This window comes from Octodon degus, unplaced genomic scaffold (genome assembly GCF_000260255.1).
Source record: "Octodon degus isolate 3935 unplaced genomic scaffold, OctDeg1.0 scaffold00035, whole genome shotgun sequence".
NCBI classification, from domain to species: Eukaryota; Metazoa; Chordata; class Mammalia; order Rodentia; family Octodontidae; genus Octodon; species Octodon degus.
Window position 1 is genome coordinate 16548015 of NW_004524611.1, and position 14390 is coordinate 16562404.

The 14390-nt window shown below is 45.6% G+C and overlaps 1 protein-coding gene across 1 annotated transcript; it reads left to right on the forward strand.

Moving 5' to 3' along the window:
* The first annotated feature begins 3286 nt into the window (after window positions 1–3286).
* Znf3 (zinc finger protein 3) lies at window positions 3287–10225 on the forward strand. The gene is given in 5 exon segments (XM_004630519.2): window positions 3287–3429; window positions 4390–4481; window positions 4831–4957; window positions 6974–7969; window positions 7972–10225. Coding segments are annotated over 5 exon segments (1317 nt in total). The 5' UTR covers window positions 3287–3374; the 3' UTR covers window positions 8019–10225.
* The last annotated feature ends 4165 nt before the right edge of the window (window positions 10226–14390 follow it).

The window sequence follows — 14390 nt, forward strand, 5'->3', positions numbered from 1 at the left end:
GTGCCACGTCAGCTTTCGGCCCCTCCGCTCTGACTGAGGGTGAGCGGACCTGAGTCCGTAAACCACAGAGAGGTAAAGACCTCCCACTTTCCTAGAGAGAACAAAATGGCGTCGGAAGCACGGTGGTGGGACGGTTAGTGAAAAAGACGACCCGGAAGTGAAAGTGGAGGAGACTTCCGTTCTTTGTTCTGTCCCCGGTGTGTAGGTCTGTGACAGGGTCCGACAGGGCCTGGTGCGTGTCTCGTTCCCCCAAATCTCCCGTCTCTGCCCCCAGGGTGAGTCGGGCCGTCCCCGGGCTCGCGGCGAGCGGAGGCTGTGGTCCCCCGGGAAGGGGTGGTGTCCGTGCCGCTGCGGCCGCGGGATCCCCAAGCCCGCCCGGAGCGGGGTGCGGGAGGCGCCCCTCCCTCCCGTGGGGCCAGTCCCCGACTCCGCTTCCTCCCAGACTCGGGTCCCCTCCTACACACAGCGGGACCCTGGTGGCTGGGGAAAGGGTTCCGGTTCTGATTTTGCGACTTCAACAGTACCTCCAAAAGTTCCAGGATCGCCGTTAAGGTGTTTCTCTCTTTAAAACATCTGACAGCTACCCTGACTTAAAACTTCTCCCGCACGCTCATTTGAGGCTTCTAGCTTTTTGCGGTTGTGGCAGGAGAGGAAGTTTATTGTTAACTTAGCTGGGTCCGAGCGCGGGTCAGATAATAAACAATTCTGGAACACAAGTTAGATCTAGGGCTGTGAGCAGGTGCGGACTCAGATCCCGAGCGTGATCCTGCTGCAGCCCAGTGTGTCGCGTCTTTTACGGGAAGGGAGACAGCTGCTTCTGGCTTCCTGTGTTAATTGTATTGATCACTGATTTGGGTGTGTGAAAGAAGAGGGTTGAACACCGCAGTGTTTGTTCCCTGAAGAGTATATGTGAACTCCGTAAGAGGATAGGAAGTTGATGAGCTTGAAACCCATGAAGTAATTAGGACCTAAGATTTTTTTTTCTTCCAGTGCAGATGTCTGTGAACTAAGTACTAAGTAATTAGTAGAGACGTGCTAAATAACTAGAGAAGTACGAAGTTAGGGTGGTGGTCAAATGTGGGTATCATTTGGTTTCTGATAAATAGTCATGTAAAGAAACTGTCATTGAAGCTGCATAGACGACTAGATCTCTGAGATGAAGGTCTGATAGGATGGGAGGTAGTTCCAACCTCGCATGGCTAAACCATGCCTTGTTGGAGCCGACTGCCTGCAAATTAACGGAGTGTATCTAGCAAACCAGCTGACAGAACAAGGCGAACTTCATACCCTGGGTGGAAATTGACCAGGTCAACCCCCTGTAGCCTTTCTGCTCTGTCCAGGATGCTGAAAGGAAACTTACCAGCTGTGGAGGTCTGCATGGGTATTTGAATCCTGGCACACTTGTAATCCCAGCACTCTGGAAGGTTGAGACAGGAAGATTGCAAGTTCCAGCCCAGTCTGGATGAGTTTAACTATTTATCAAAACCCTTGCTCAAAATTTTTAAAATGGCAGCTCAGTTCAAAGGCCCTGGGTTCAATCCCCAGTACTACCACCCTCCAAAGTAAAGTTCTCTCTAAATAACCTATCTGAGAAATAAAGTTTATGCTGAGCATGGTGGCATGTGCCTGTAATCCCAGCACTCTGGAGGCTGAGGCAGAAGGATCATAAATTCGAGACCATCCTGGGTTACAAAGTGAGCTCAAGGCCAGCCTGAACTACATAGTGAGACCCTGTCTCAAAAAAGAAAGAAAGTTCATACATACACACAGGATTGACATCAACAAAAGTGAGATTTTCCAGGAACTTGAACAGAGGCTGTCAAATTCCCAATCACTGCAACACTGGCCTTCTAGGGACTAACTTCAAAGGAAGGAAAGGATCTAGCAGGTAAATCTTCCCGTGGCCTGTTCTCACTGCCAGGAGTATGTCCAGGAAGTAAGGTTGGCAGCAGAACAGGGGCCGAGCTCTGCCTGGACCCAAGGCTGTGGGAGCCCAGTGGAGAGTTTCTTTCTATCAGAAACATTGTTTGCCTGTCAGACACTGGGGACTTGTTCTCAACAATATGCCTTTGAGTTCCAGCTTTGCTTAAGCCAGCTGTGAGGAGAGAGCAGTACTTTTTTTTTCTGTGGAATCAGCCTTTGACTTCTCTTTCTAAGGAGAAGTGGGTTTCGTCAGCCTCCCAAGTCACTGGGGCTACAGATGTGTGCCACTGCACCCAGCTTCTAAGGAGAGTTTGTCCTAAGAGATGATTTGTTTGGGCTGTCTGCTCATAAACAGTCTTGTTCTGAGGTAAAAGTACTGGCTTGCTGACTGGTTCCTAGACCACAGTTGAAGAGGCCCAGTTTGGTACAAGTATATCACCGGTGCAAGTATATCACCTAGATTGGAGGAGGGCGTGGTGCAAGTATATCACCTAGATTGCCCTTGGGGTTGGGCTAGTACCTTCCTGCTTGCCACTGTGTGATGGCATTGGCATTGGGAAGCTGCCCAGGACCAGTCACCAGACTTCTTTGAGCTTTCTGGTGTCCCACACAGGGCTCCTCTTCCTGTTGTGCCTTATGGGTATGTACAGCTGTCACACAGATACTCTGCTTTCCTAATTGTTTTACTCCTTGCAGTGTGGTTGGCGCTCACATGTTTGTTACATGAAGAATGACTAACCAGATCCAACCCAGAGGTTTCTGAGAGGTCCCTGCCCCTCCCACGTTCTTGGTTGTTTCATGATTGCTGTATCGACTCTAGCTGTGTTGATCTTGCCACAGCCTTCCAACCCAAAATAGAAACTTTGACCTGAGATTCAAACCATACTCTTAAGAACTAGGATTATATTTTATCCACTAGAGCCACAGAGAGCAGAACTCTCTGGATTATGGATCAACTGGGGAATGAAGATAGTTGTACTTATGAAAGTAGGATAATACAGAATCTTATGTTTAAAAAATGGCCCTTGCTTTAGGGCCTTACATTTTGATTAAAAGAGTTGTAAGAAAAGCTACTGCCTTCTGTATAAGAGTAGGCACAGAAGCTAGGATTAGGCTTTTCATCCTGATGACTCTGAGCACTTCCTGTTTTTGTAGATATCAGAGTGTTCAGCAGGGAGCCATGGATAGGACATTGAGGGAAGCCTGGGCCCTTTTTGGGTCCTTCTGTAGTGTATCACGGAACGGGTGAATACGTTCACCAGAGTCTAGAAGACGAGTCCCACTTGCTGTTGGGTATTAACTGAGATACTACTTGTTCTCTTTCTGTATACAGAAGATATCTTTTAAGTTGTCTTTGAACTTTTGCTTCTGCAGTACTTATTCCCATTCAAAACCTGTTTCCTGCCGAGTCTGCAGATAGGCGATCAAGACCAGAACGTTTTGCGCTACCCATGGAAACTCAGGCTGATCATGTGTCTCAGGAACCTCAGCCCCTGCGTGAGAGTGGTGAGGAATAAGGGTTCATTCCACATTGTATTCAGTCATTCAGCAGTCATCTGTTGAAATTTCTCATTACTAGTTTTTAGATTAACTAGAATCCAGGGGGGCTAAGATACACCCTATCTGTTTGGTTAGCTCACAGTCTTGTGGGGGTGGGGTGGTGCTGGCCGTCACTGGTTGTTAATACACAGCTGGAGAAGTTTCACAACAGTCATTTTTGAAAGGTTTTGGGCACTTCGTGCAGGATTGCCAACACCAAATTCTGTCTTTCAGGCACCTCTTAGCACACTTTGTAGTTATAGATTGTGCTCTTTAGTCTTTTGACATCATTTTGTCCAATGATGGACAAAAGGTAGGATAAAGTAGATAGGAATCCACTAGTGTATTTTGCTTTTATTGTGTCCTTGAGTTTCGAGCTAGTTTTAATTTTAATGGGTATTGTTTCCTTTTCAGGAAAAAAAAATTAAGATTCTTCTTTGTTAAAATCTGCTCTGTCTAGAGGTTTGGAATCTCTGAGACAAATATGTAACCTTACAGATTGCAGGAAGAGTGTGGCCCAGCACAGAAACAACAAACATTTGCATTGTGTAGATTTCGTCTAGGGGTGGAGAAAGGCGCTTTGGTGGTTGTGTTTGCAGGCAGGAATGGAGTGAAGCTGCTCATGTACCCCTAAGAACTTGATGAAGGAATTTGAGTTCAGAGATGTAGAAAGATGGAAGGGATGTGTAAGAGAAGCCTGTGTCTGGCCCAGCTTAGGAAAAGGGTAAGAACAGCAGCAGAAGGGGCCAGGGAGATGGCTCAGTAGAGTAAGTGCTTCCCTGGCAAGTGCAAGGGCCTGAGTTTAATCCCTGGTTCCACAAAAAACCAGCAGCCGTGAAGCGTAGGGCTGGGCAGTGTCACTGAGAAGACTGGCCAGGGGCCAGAGAGCAGGGAGACTCACCCCTGTGCCCTCTTACTGCCCTTCAGCTCTTCCTTCTTCGAGAGTTCCTGCCTTTTCCAACAAGGACAGTTTGGGCGATGAGATGTTGGCAGCTGCTCTCCTAAAAGCCAAGTCCCAGGTGAGCTGTGGTTTTCTTTACCCTTTTCCTTCCCATTTGTGGACAGTTTTGTTCAGTGGCATCCCAGGGCCGTACTGCTTTCTTACTGAATATGGTCCTTATCTTCTGTCTTGGACTCTTGTCTCTCACCCTCTGCTCTGACCTCATTCCCCACTTCCCAAAAGGCGTTTCAATTCATAGTGGTTCTCCTGCCTCAGCCCCCTGAGTGCTGAGATTACAAGTGTGTGCTCACCCCCCACCCCCCAGCCCAGCCAGAAGGCACTTTTTCAGCCCTATCATGAATTGATTTTTTGGTGCTGTCAGTTCATACCCTGACTCTGAAATTGTATGTGTGACCATGTTGTTTCAGGAGTTGGTGACATTTGAGGATGTGGCTGTCTACTTCATCCGGAAGGAGTGGAAGCGATTGGAACCTGCTCAGAGGAACTTGTACAGGGATGTGATGCTGGAAAACTATGGGAATGTGTTCTCACTCGGTAAGGACGGGCACCTTCCAGTGCAACTCTGTGGTTTCTTGGCTTTCTTGGTGGTTGCTAACAGTGTTGTCACTGTGAACAAGTAGGGATTAGCCTTCTCTTAGAAAATCCTAATAGTGGGACTGGGGAGATAGCTCAGTAGAATAAGTGCTTGCCTGGCAAGCACAAGGTCCTGAGTTTAATCCCCAGTACCACCAAAAAAAAAAAAAAAAAAAAAAAAATTCTAATAGCAGTGATAGCCAAAACTTACATTTATATGGTAATCTGCAGCTTGTAACAGTGTTCACTTGTATTTATTCACTCAGTTATACTCCTCACAGTGACACTAATCAGTGTAGCTGGCGTTGCCCTCATTTTATGGAGAAGGAAGTAAGCTTGGAGATCTCAGATGTTCTGTGCAGCTGCTGGGTGGCTAAGCTTGTGCCTCGATTTTAGAGCTCCAGATTTTAGAGCTCTAAATTTACTTAATGTATAGTCTAGCAGCTTTTCTAAAAGATTAGTGTGAACGGCTCTGTGTTTCAGCATTCTGAACAACTCTGTCTCTACCTCTAGTCTGCTGGATTCTCCTAGGGACCTCTGCTTTCTTTAGGATTAAGGGCACCTGCTGCTTTTATAGAAATGTAAATTTGTTTTAAGGAGAAATAGCCTTTGTAATCTTTAGGATTAATTCCTTGTTTTTTTATCCCACTTTCAGTGAAAACATTTTCCTGAGCAGTGCAGGGGGCCCTTACTGACTCCCCCCTGAGCCCTCCCTGTACTGTTCCTTTCTGTGTCCTGGAAAGTGTGTCTCGACTGGCTCTGCAGCCACACAGTGAGCTGGAGGAGCTTCCTTATTCCAAGTCTCTTTCCCATACTGAATCCTAGCATGATCTCTTGGTTTGAGTGAGGAAGGGCCAAAGGGCCTGGTTAAAGAGAACTAAGAACAGAAAGAGGTCCTGTTCAGGTGAGAGAAATACAGCTGTTCCTGTCTGTGACACTCATTGTCCTGTCTGTTTTTTAAAATGAAAAGCAAGCTATAAATGCTATGTTGACCCTTTACCTTTTCTCTAGAAGTAGTGAAAAACAGAGACATCAAATACTGAAGTGGTGGGCTGGTGAGATGGCTCAGTGGTCTAAAGCACCTACTTAGAACAAGCTAAGCATAAAGCACAGGGACCTCGGTTCAATCCCCCAGCACCACATGCCAGCCAGCCCCGCCCCCTGGTGGGCTGAGCTGGCCACACACACAAAATGAATGAATGAATAAATAAATAAATAAACAAATACTGAGGTGGTTATATAGGCTCTCACACGAGCATAGCCTTCTGGCCTAGCACTCGGAGGTGGACTAACCCCCATCCTGCCTGCTTCTGTGGGTGTGGCACAGGCAGTGCACTGCAGACAGGATGGCCCTGCTGATAACTGGCCAAAGGAAACTGAAAGAACAAGGTAGAAAGTAAAATCAAGGAGAAAAGAACTGAAAGAACAGAGAAAATAGAAGCTGTCAGGAGGGAGGGGTGGTAAGGAGTCCTTCCCCGCCCATCCTGTCTCCTTCTCCTGCTCCTCCCACTGTGCTGCTCTTCACCCTTACCTGCTCACCTTTCTCTGCAGCCCTCTTTGTCAGTTTCTTATATTTGCCCTCCCTTAAACTGTTCTTGCAGCCACCATCTCCCCAGTGGTATCTACAGCCTGTGACCTGTCTGAAGACTTTGCTACTTGTTAAACAATATGTCTTTTCTCTTCTAGTTTTGGTTCTCAACTTGCCTGATCATCCTCCCTCCTGACAGCTTCTACTTTCTCTGTTCTTTCAGTTCTTTTCTCCTTGATTTTACTTTCTACCTTGTTCTTTCTGTTTCCTTTGGCCAGTTATCTTACTTTGCTATAGCTACATGCATACAGGATAGACCTCTTTTCAGTCAGGTAAAAGGAATTTGCTTTTGTGCTATAAAAATCAGTCACATTGATTATCTTTTCCTCTGACTTCTTCTCTTTTTTTTCCATGTGAAACAAGTAACGTTGCTTTTCTTATTGTGCCAGATAGTGAATCCAGGACTGAAAGTGATCGAGAAATTTCAGAAGATTCAGGATCACATGGGATGCTATTGGGAAGATTCCAAAAGGATATTTCTCAGGGTCTTAAATTTGAAGAAGCCTATGAACAAGAAGTCAGTCTAAAAAGGCAACTAGGGAACTCCTCTGGGAAAAGATTGAATAGGAAAATTCAAGATTTTGGTCAAATGACAGTTGAGGGAAAGCTCTCCTCCATGGGAGAGAGAAATGAGAAATACAATGAGTTTGGAAACAGCTTCACTGTGAATTCCAACCTTATTTCACATCAGAGACTTCCTTTGGGAGACAGACCCCATAAATGTGATGAATGTAGCAAGAGCTTTAATCGAACTTCAGACCTTATTCAACATCAGAGAATCCACACAGGGGAAAAACCCTATGAATGTAATGAATGTGGCAAGGCCTTCAGCCAGAGCTCACATCTTATTCAACACCAGAGGATCCACACTGGGGAGAAGCCTTATGAATGTAATGATTGTGGAAAGACCTTCAGTTGTAGCTCCGCTCTCATACTACATCGGAGGATCCACACTGGGGAGAAACCTTATGAATGTAATGAATGTGGGAAAACCTTTAGCTGGAGTTCTACCCTTACTCACCATCAGAGAATCCACACTGGTGAGAAACCCTATGCTTGTAATGAGTGTGGCAAGGCCTTCAGTAGGAGCTCTACCCTTATTCATCACCAGAGAATCCACACTGGAGAGAAGCCCTATGAATGTAATGAGTGTGGCAAGGCCTTCAGCCAGAGCTCACATCTCTATCAGCACCAGAGAATCCACACTGGAGAGAAGCCCTACGAATGTATGGAATGTGGAGGAAAGTTTACCTATAGTTCAGGCCTTATTCAGCATCAAAGAATCCACACAGGGGAGAATCCCTATGAATGTAGTGAGTGTGGAAAAGCCTTCAGGTATAGCTCAGCCCTTGTTCGCCATCAGAGGATTCACACTGGAGAGAAGCCTTTGAATGTAATGGGTATGAGCAAAAGTTCTCTCAGAGTTACTGCTGAATTAAATATCAGAGAATCTACATGAAAGAGCCGCATACCTGTTTCGTCACTTCCTAAGTCTAAGAGCCCTTGCCTTATTTTGTGACTGTGAACAGTTTAGGCTGTGTCCCTTTCACCTCAAACCTTTCCTTTTAGAGCATGGGGCAGATTGGGTATATCATCGTGGCAGAGTGACCAGAAACCTAGTGGATTTCCCAGAAAACAGCCTTCAAAACTTGAGAGGCAAGTCACATTAAGTGCTGGGAACAGAAGGAAGCTGGAGGACCAGTCAACCTTTTTTGGAAGGGAGTTTGCACTAAACCATTTTTCTCTCACCAGAGGAGCCTTTCTTTCCAACATGGAGATGGAAGATAAGGAATAAAGTTCCAATGGTTCTACTAGTTGGAATCAGTGTAGCAAGCACAAAAGGCACTGGAAAGAATGTTCTGGGTTGTTTGCTAGGAAGAGGAATAGAGGCTGTCTTTTGAAGCCATTGTCCCTAATCCAGCTTTAAGATTTGACAAGGAACGTGCTATTGCATTTTATGATTTCATTAAGTAATTAAGGAAACTTGGTGTTGAAGAACTTATTTTATTAATGAGGGGGAAGTGACCCCAAAAAAGATTGCTGTGATAACTATGCTGAAGGGCTTCTGGAGCAACGGCCATGTTTCCAAGAGCAGTCTGGCAGTACTGTAGGCAGAGCCTCCCAGGCTCCTGTACTGACTAGGACATCCAACTGAGTGGTGAATAACCTGAGGGTGCAGATCAGACGCCTTTAGCTCTGGCCTCTGATTCCGGCCCTCATCCTCTTTCCACTCCTATGAAGACAAGTGATTTACTCCTACTTCTAGTTTCTAAGGATGCTCTCAAAGAGCTTACTCAGTCAGCCTCTCCTGACCGCTGTGACCTCTTAACATTTCACTCCAGCAGCTAGACCTCTCCTAACTCCACTTCTAACTTCAACAGGCAAGGATTAATCCAAATAAAGAGCAGAGCCCGGGGAAGGAAGGCTGTGGCCTCTGCCTGGTGACAGGGCTCCTTGCAGGGCTAGGATGGCGATCCCTTAATTTTCCCAACCTGAGGGATGACCTTCCATTGTTTTCCCAACCCTGCTCACCCTGTAGCATAAATGAAGTGCACTATTAAACAATAGTTTTTCAGAAGAGGAAATTGAGTGTGTTTTTGTGCAGGGGTAAATTTATTTCAGCTAAAACGCAGACTATAAATGGAATCTGAAAGTTAACCTTTAAATTTTTTTTTTTGACAACCCATTTCTCAGTTACAAATATGAGGTTTCCTTTTCCTTCTGTGCTTCTTCATAGTTCTGTAGAAACTGTACTGTCACAATTCAACATAGAACCATTGACAGAATTACTCCCACATATAGGATATTGTGAGCTGCAGCTCATTCTGTGTAGTACAATACTTAAGACCAACAACCAAAAATATGAAAAACAAAAACAAAACAAAATGAAGGTGTTACTGGCTGTAGGCACCCTGAAAAGAGTACTTGGTTGTTGGGTAGCGGTGTGCAATTTAGATTTCTTGGTTGGGTTATTCATAGAAAGAGATAATAACCACAGAGAAAGCTAGGTTGAAAATCTGATGGGAGAAAAGATTTTGGGACTCTGGCCTTTTTGAAAAAGCATTAAATCATATATATGGTAATTGACAATGTAATACAGGTTTCTAATTTCACAGAACAGTTCATGAAACATTGTCTCAGCATTTGCTACATACAGCTTGACTTTGTTTCTCAAAGGATGGATGGTGAACTAAGCTGCTCGTTAGTTGGGTAGGTTTTTAAGCCACCCCCCCCCCAGGGTACACTATCATAATTTCTGGAACAAGAGTGTACATTTTTTTTACACAGAGAAGGAAGAAATAGTTATGTTTATGAAATGTTCTAGAAAAGATAAACTAGGTCTTAGGATAGGTTGTAAATATGTCGTAAAGAGAAAGTTCCAGATGACGGCTTGGGTTGGGCAAGTCCATGGGCACCTAAAAAGGCTTTGCGGAGATCTCGAGGTAAGTCACTGAACGTGAAGGATCAGCCCCTTTGTGCTTGATTGAAACACATACTGAAGCCACCCTAAAGAGTAAGCACTTCAGATCATCTGAGGGGGCCTACAACTGATCTTGGCCATTATGTGGACATTTTGTTATTTAAAAAAATTTTTTTTAAGGTTTTCTGAGATGAGATCTTGTTCTGTAATTTAGGCTGGCCTTGAACTCCCTGTGTAGTCCAGGCTGGTCTCAAGTTTGCTGTAATCCTACTGCCTCAGTTTCTGAGGTGCTGGGTTTATGGGCACGTACCACCACATCAGGCTAAAATAATTGTTAGAAATTATTTCTATTCCGTTCTACAGACCATCCCTGTTTCCCATGCTCTTTGTTCATTTCCATCCCTAACTGGCTGCTCCACGATGTTTCACCATTTTATCAACCTGTCCTTTCTGTGCTGTTTTCCTTGGTACCCATTTATTCCCCAAGCTTCAGCCATCAGCTGTGAGGTTACTGATCTCTTCCTCCAGATTCCACACAGGTCTCCAACTGCAGAACTTTTACTGCTGGACTTATTATTTCAAATGTGTGTTTTTCTCATTTACTGTTGCGGTCTCAATTTCTGTAAGTGTCTCCGAGTTAAAACTAGTTTTCTCTGTCCTTCCTGTATCTAACTAGCATCAGGTATTGGGCAGATTCTGTAATGGAAAGAGGTTACTGTCAGAGATGAAGGTTTCATAGTTGAGATTAGAGGAAATGGATTTTGCAAGTGATGCTAACAATAGCTAAATGGCATCACTATACCAGCCTGATTGGCCTTTTTCAAGTGGCTTTTATAAATTTTTCCTTACAACAACAGCCTGTGAAAAAAGGTGTTAGTAATAGCTCTGACAGGGGAGGACATGGCCTACCTGTCGAGAGCATGTGTGAAAAAGTGATTATCTTGTTTATGTTTTTTCCCTACAGTCTTCATAGTTCTTCCTCTTCATTTCAATGTTGCTAACCCTGGAGGAAAGGTCCTTATTCTCTGATTATATCAATCTAATAGGTTAATAGGTATATTTTCTTGCAGTGTCCTCAAAGCACCTGTGACAGACTTGCCATTAAATGGATGAAGCATTTCAGTGCCTTCTGATTTACAGAATAAAATTCTGTCTCGGCCTTAATGTCCAGCCTCCTTCCACTAGCCTTGGTGTCTGTAGCCTTGGTGTGTGCTGTCTTCATGTGTCAGATAGCAAAGCGACAAAGCCCCATGCATACCCAACATTCATGTCCCAAGTTTGCCCACACAGCAGGCCTTAGAGACCATTTTGTTCAGGCTGCTCAGCACAGACTGCACAGTGGCCCTGACAGGTGGCTTTCCCTCCTCCATCAGAGCCCCAGGAACGAGGCTCCTTGTTGCACAAGGTCAACCATTCTACTGTTCATTCAAATTATTAGAAATGGGGTTGGCAAGATAGCTCAGCCAACTAAGTGCCTGCTTAGGCAAGTGCAGGGACCAGGGTTTGATCCCTGGCACCACATGCCACACCAGCCCACCCCCAGGCTTGCTGATCTGGCCACCACGCATGCCTATAATCCCAGCACTGGGGAGGCTGAAAACAGGATTGACCATGAGTCCAAGCTGCATAGTGAGACCCTGTACCAAATACATAAACAAATTCCTGGAAATGAAGCCCCAGGTAGCTTTCCATTCTCCAGCCCTGCCTGTTTCCTGTCCGACATGTTAGCATCCTCCCGTCCACTTCCCCCATAGTACCCTGGAGTGATGCAGGGGTAGAGGATGTACTACGAGGGGACAAAGCTGTGTAATGCCTGTCTTTCTATCTGTTCTTCCTCTGGGTCCTTCCCTCCTGTTTATCTAACAGATGCTCCTTTGTCTTTGGAGACTTTGTTATAAGCTTCAAATTTCAGTGAAGACTTTCCAGTCCATCATGCATACTCCTGCCCACCAGGTTAGTTGTTTCCTTGGTGTATGCATTATTTTTGTTCCCAAAAATAATGTTTATATTATTTGTTATACATCTTATTTGTTTATACATCCAATTATTGTGCTGGGGTTCCCCTATTCATTTTGATAATTTTCTGCCATAAATAGTTATTACTTTCACACTCAGAGGAAATAGTGATAGAGTACATGCTTGGCATGTATACAAGACCCCGCATTGGACCCACTGTGTGCACATGCACACACCTACAAACATTAGAAAAGAAAAAGGTAATAAGTAGCTTCCAGTGAGCACATCAGGCATTATTCTAAGCATATTAACTCTAATTCCCATAATAACTCTATGAGCTAGATACTATTATTGTCTCTCTTTGCCCCTTCTTCACAACTATCAGTATTGACTTCAGAATATCTGCTTTCCAAAACACTCCTGTATGGTATTAGTGCAGGTAGTGTCCCCCTTTTACAGATGAGAAAAGGAAGACAATAGTTAAGTAACTTGCCTGGTGCAACAGCTAGAAACCAGTTGAGCAGAAATTCAAACCTAGACAGTCTGGCTCCGGAACTCGACCTCTTCGTCTCATGGTGCACTGTCTGTGCAAATACAATAGGGACTTTCAGGGGCAGCTGAGGATATGTTCTGCTTGGAGAAGAGTGAGGCTCATGCTGATGACAAAGGACTTCATTGACCAAAGGCGTTGAAACACAAGTTGAGAGCACAGGTAGAATGGCAAAGCCATGAGAGAAGACCTTTGTTCTGCCTCACAAAAGAGAGGTGCAAAAATTTGAGTAGTTTGGGTCAAATACTATCTCTTAAATGTGCACTGTTTCAGGCAGTGTGTCAGGGAAAGGCAGTCATGGTTAGAGGCAGGGGAGGGAAAGTGGCAGACTAGGTCAGGGTCAGGCAACAGTAAGGACCTGGGCTCTTCTCTAGATACCAGAAGAGGGCATGAATGTGTGAGTCTCTGGGTGTGGGGTCTGGGATGAAAGCCATGGAGGCTCCTCTATGAATGCATGAAACAGAGAAGCAATGTGGACAGTCACAGAACACTGTTAAGGACAGGTCTGAGCAGGAGGTGGGGTACACACCTATAATCCCAGCACTCTGGGAGACTGAGGCAGGAGGGCTGTAAATTTGAGCCCACCTGGGCAATTTAGGCTCTGTCTCAAAAAGGTTGGAGATGTAGCTCAGCAAAAAGCCTTGGGTTCAGTCCCCTGTACCACCATCATGCACACAATACCCTTAAGCAGGTCTGGCCTTCCTGACATCATGGAAACATGGTTTAGGGACTCCTCAGAGGGCATCATGCCAGTGGCCCAGACATTCAGAGGGAGAAGGTGAGATGCCAGGGTGTGGCCTGCAGCTGGCCAGCTGAATTCTGGCTCCCCACACCCTGCCTGAATGCACATGACCCGCCTCTGCTGCCCTGGCCTCCTGAACCTAGTCGGCTCCTTCCAAGCTGAGTGCAGTCTCAGTTTCCAGAATGTGCCATGGAAACTGCAGAGCCAGTGCTGCTGGTAACCTAAATTAGGATGCTGCAGATTATGGCAAAAGCTCCGCAGAAGTCCAGCTAGATTTCAGGTCCCAGGACCCCCTATGCTGCTCAGAGACAGGACTGAGCAGTTGGGAGTGGGACCTGCAATGTCCCCATCTAGTTAGCTCCCGGAGAGATTTTGATACACAGTGAAGTTCGAGAATTCCCCACTGAAATCCTCTTTGGGGTCCACTGTCAATATACAAGGTGGTCTGGATAAAAGAACAAGAAGAAATCTCCTCACTCTATCCCTAGTTTGTAAACTTACTTCTTGTGAAATTTGAACACGTGCCCAGGCAAAAGCCCCCTCCACCCTGCACACACATCAGCCCACCAGCTTCCTCTCACACCTGCCTCTCCTCAGTATCCCTACTACCATGACACTAGGTCAGAAACTGGGGAGCCCACCTCTGCCCTCACCACATCAGGTCAGTCTCCACAGCAAGCTAGTCTCTCCATGGCTTTGTCCTCGTGACTGTCATCGCCCTCCAGGGACCCCCGGTTCTTCCCCTGGTACTTTCCTGTGATTTGTAGCCTGGTGATTTATGTGAAATGCACAGCTATTCAACTAGGCAACCAAGCCCTTACTTAGAATGTGTCAGTGGTTTCCAGGTCCACAGCTCCAAGTCCTGCTCCCTACTGTGCCCAATCCTCCGATGCCAACCTGGTCCCGCCACTGGCTTCTTACCTTATGCTCTCCTGCCCAGGCTGCAGCCTGGTCATCCATCGGTCAAGAGCAGCCTGCAGATCTCACTTGGTTCATGTAAGGTCTCACATTTTAAGTCACTTGCCAGCATACATACGGAGAATTTCATCTAAATTTTAAGTATCCAGCAACTCTAAGTCTACTCTGTGTCACAAAAGCAGTTAGTTTTCAGTTGGGAATGTACTGTTCTCACATGGA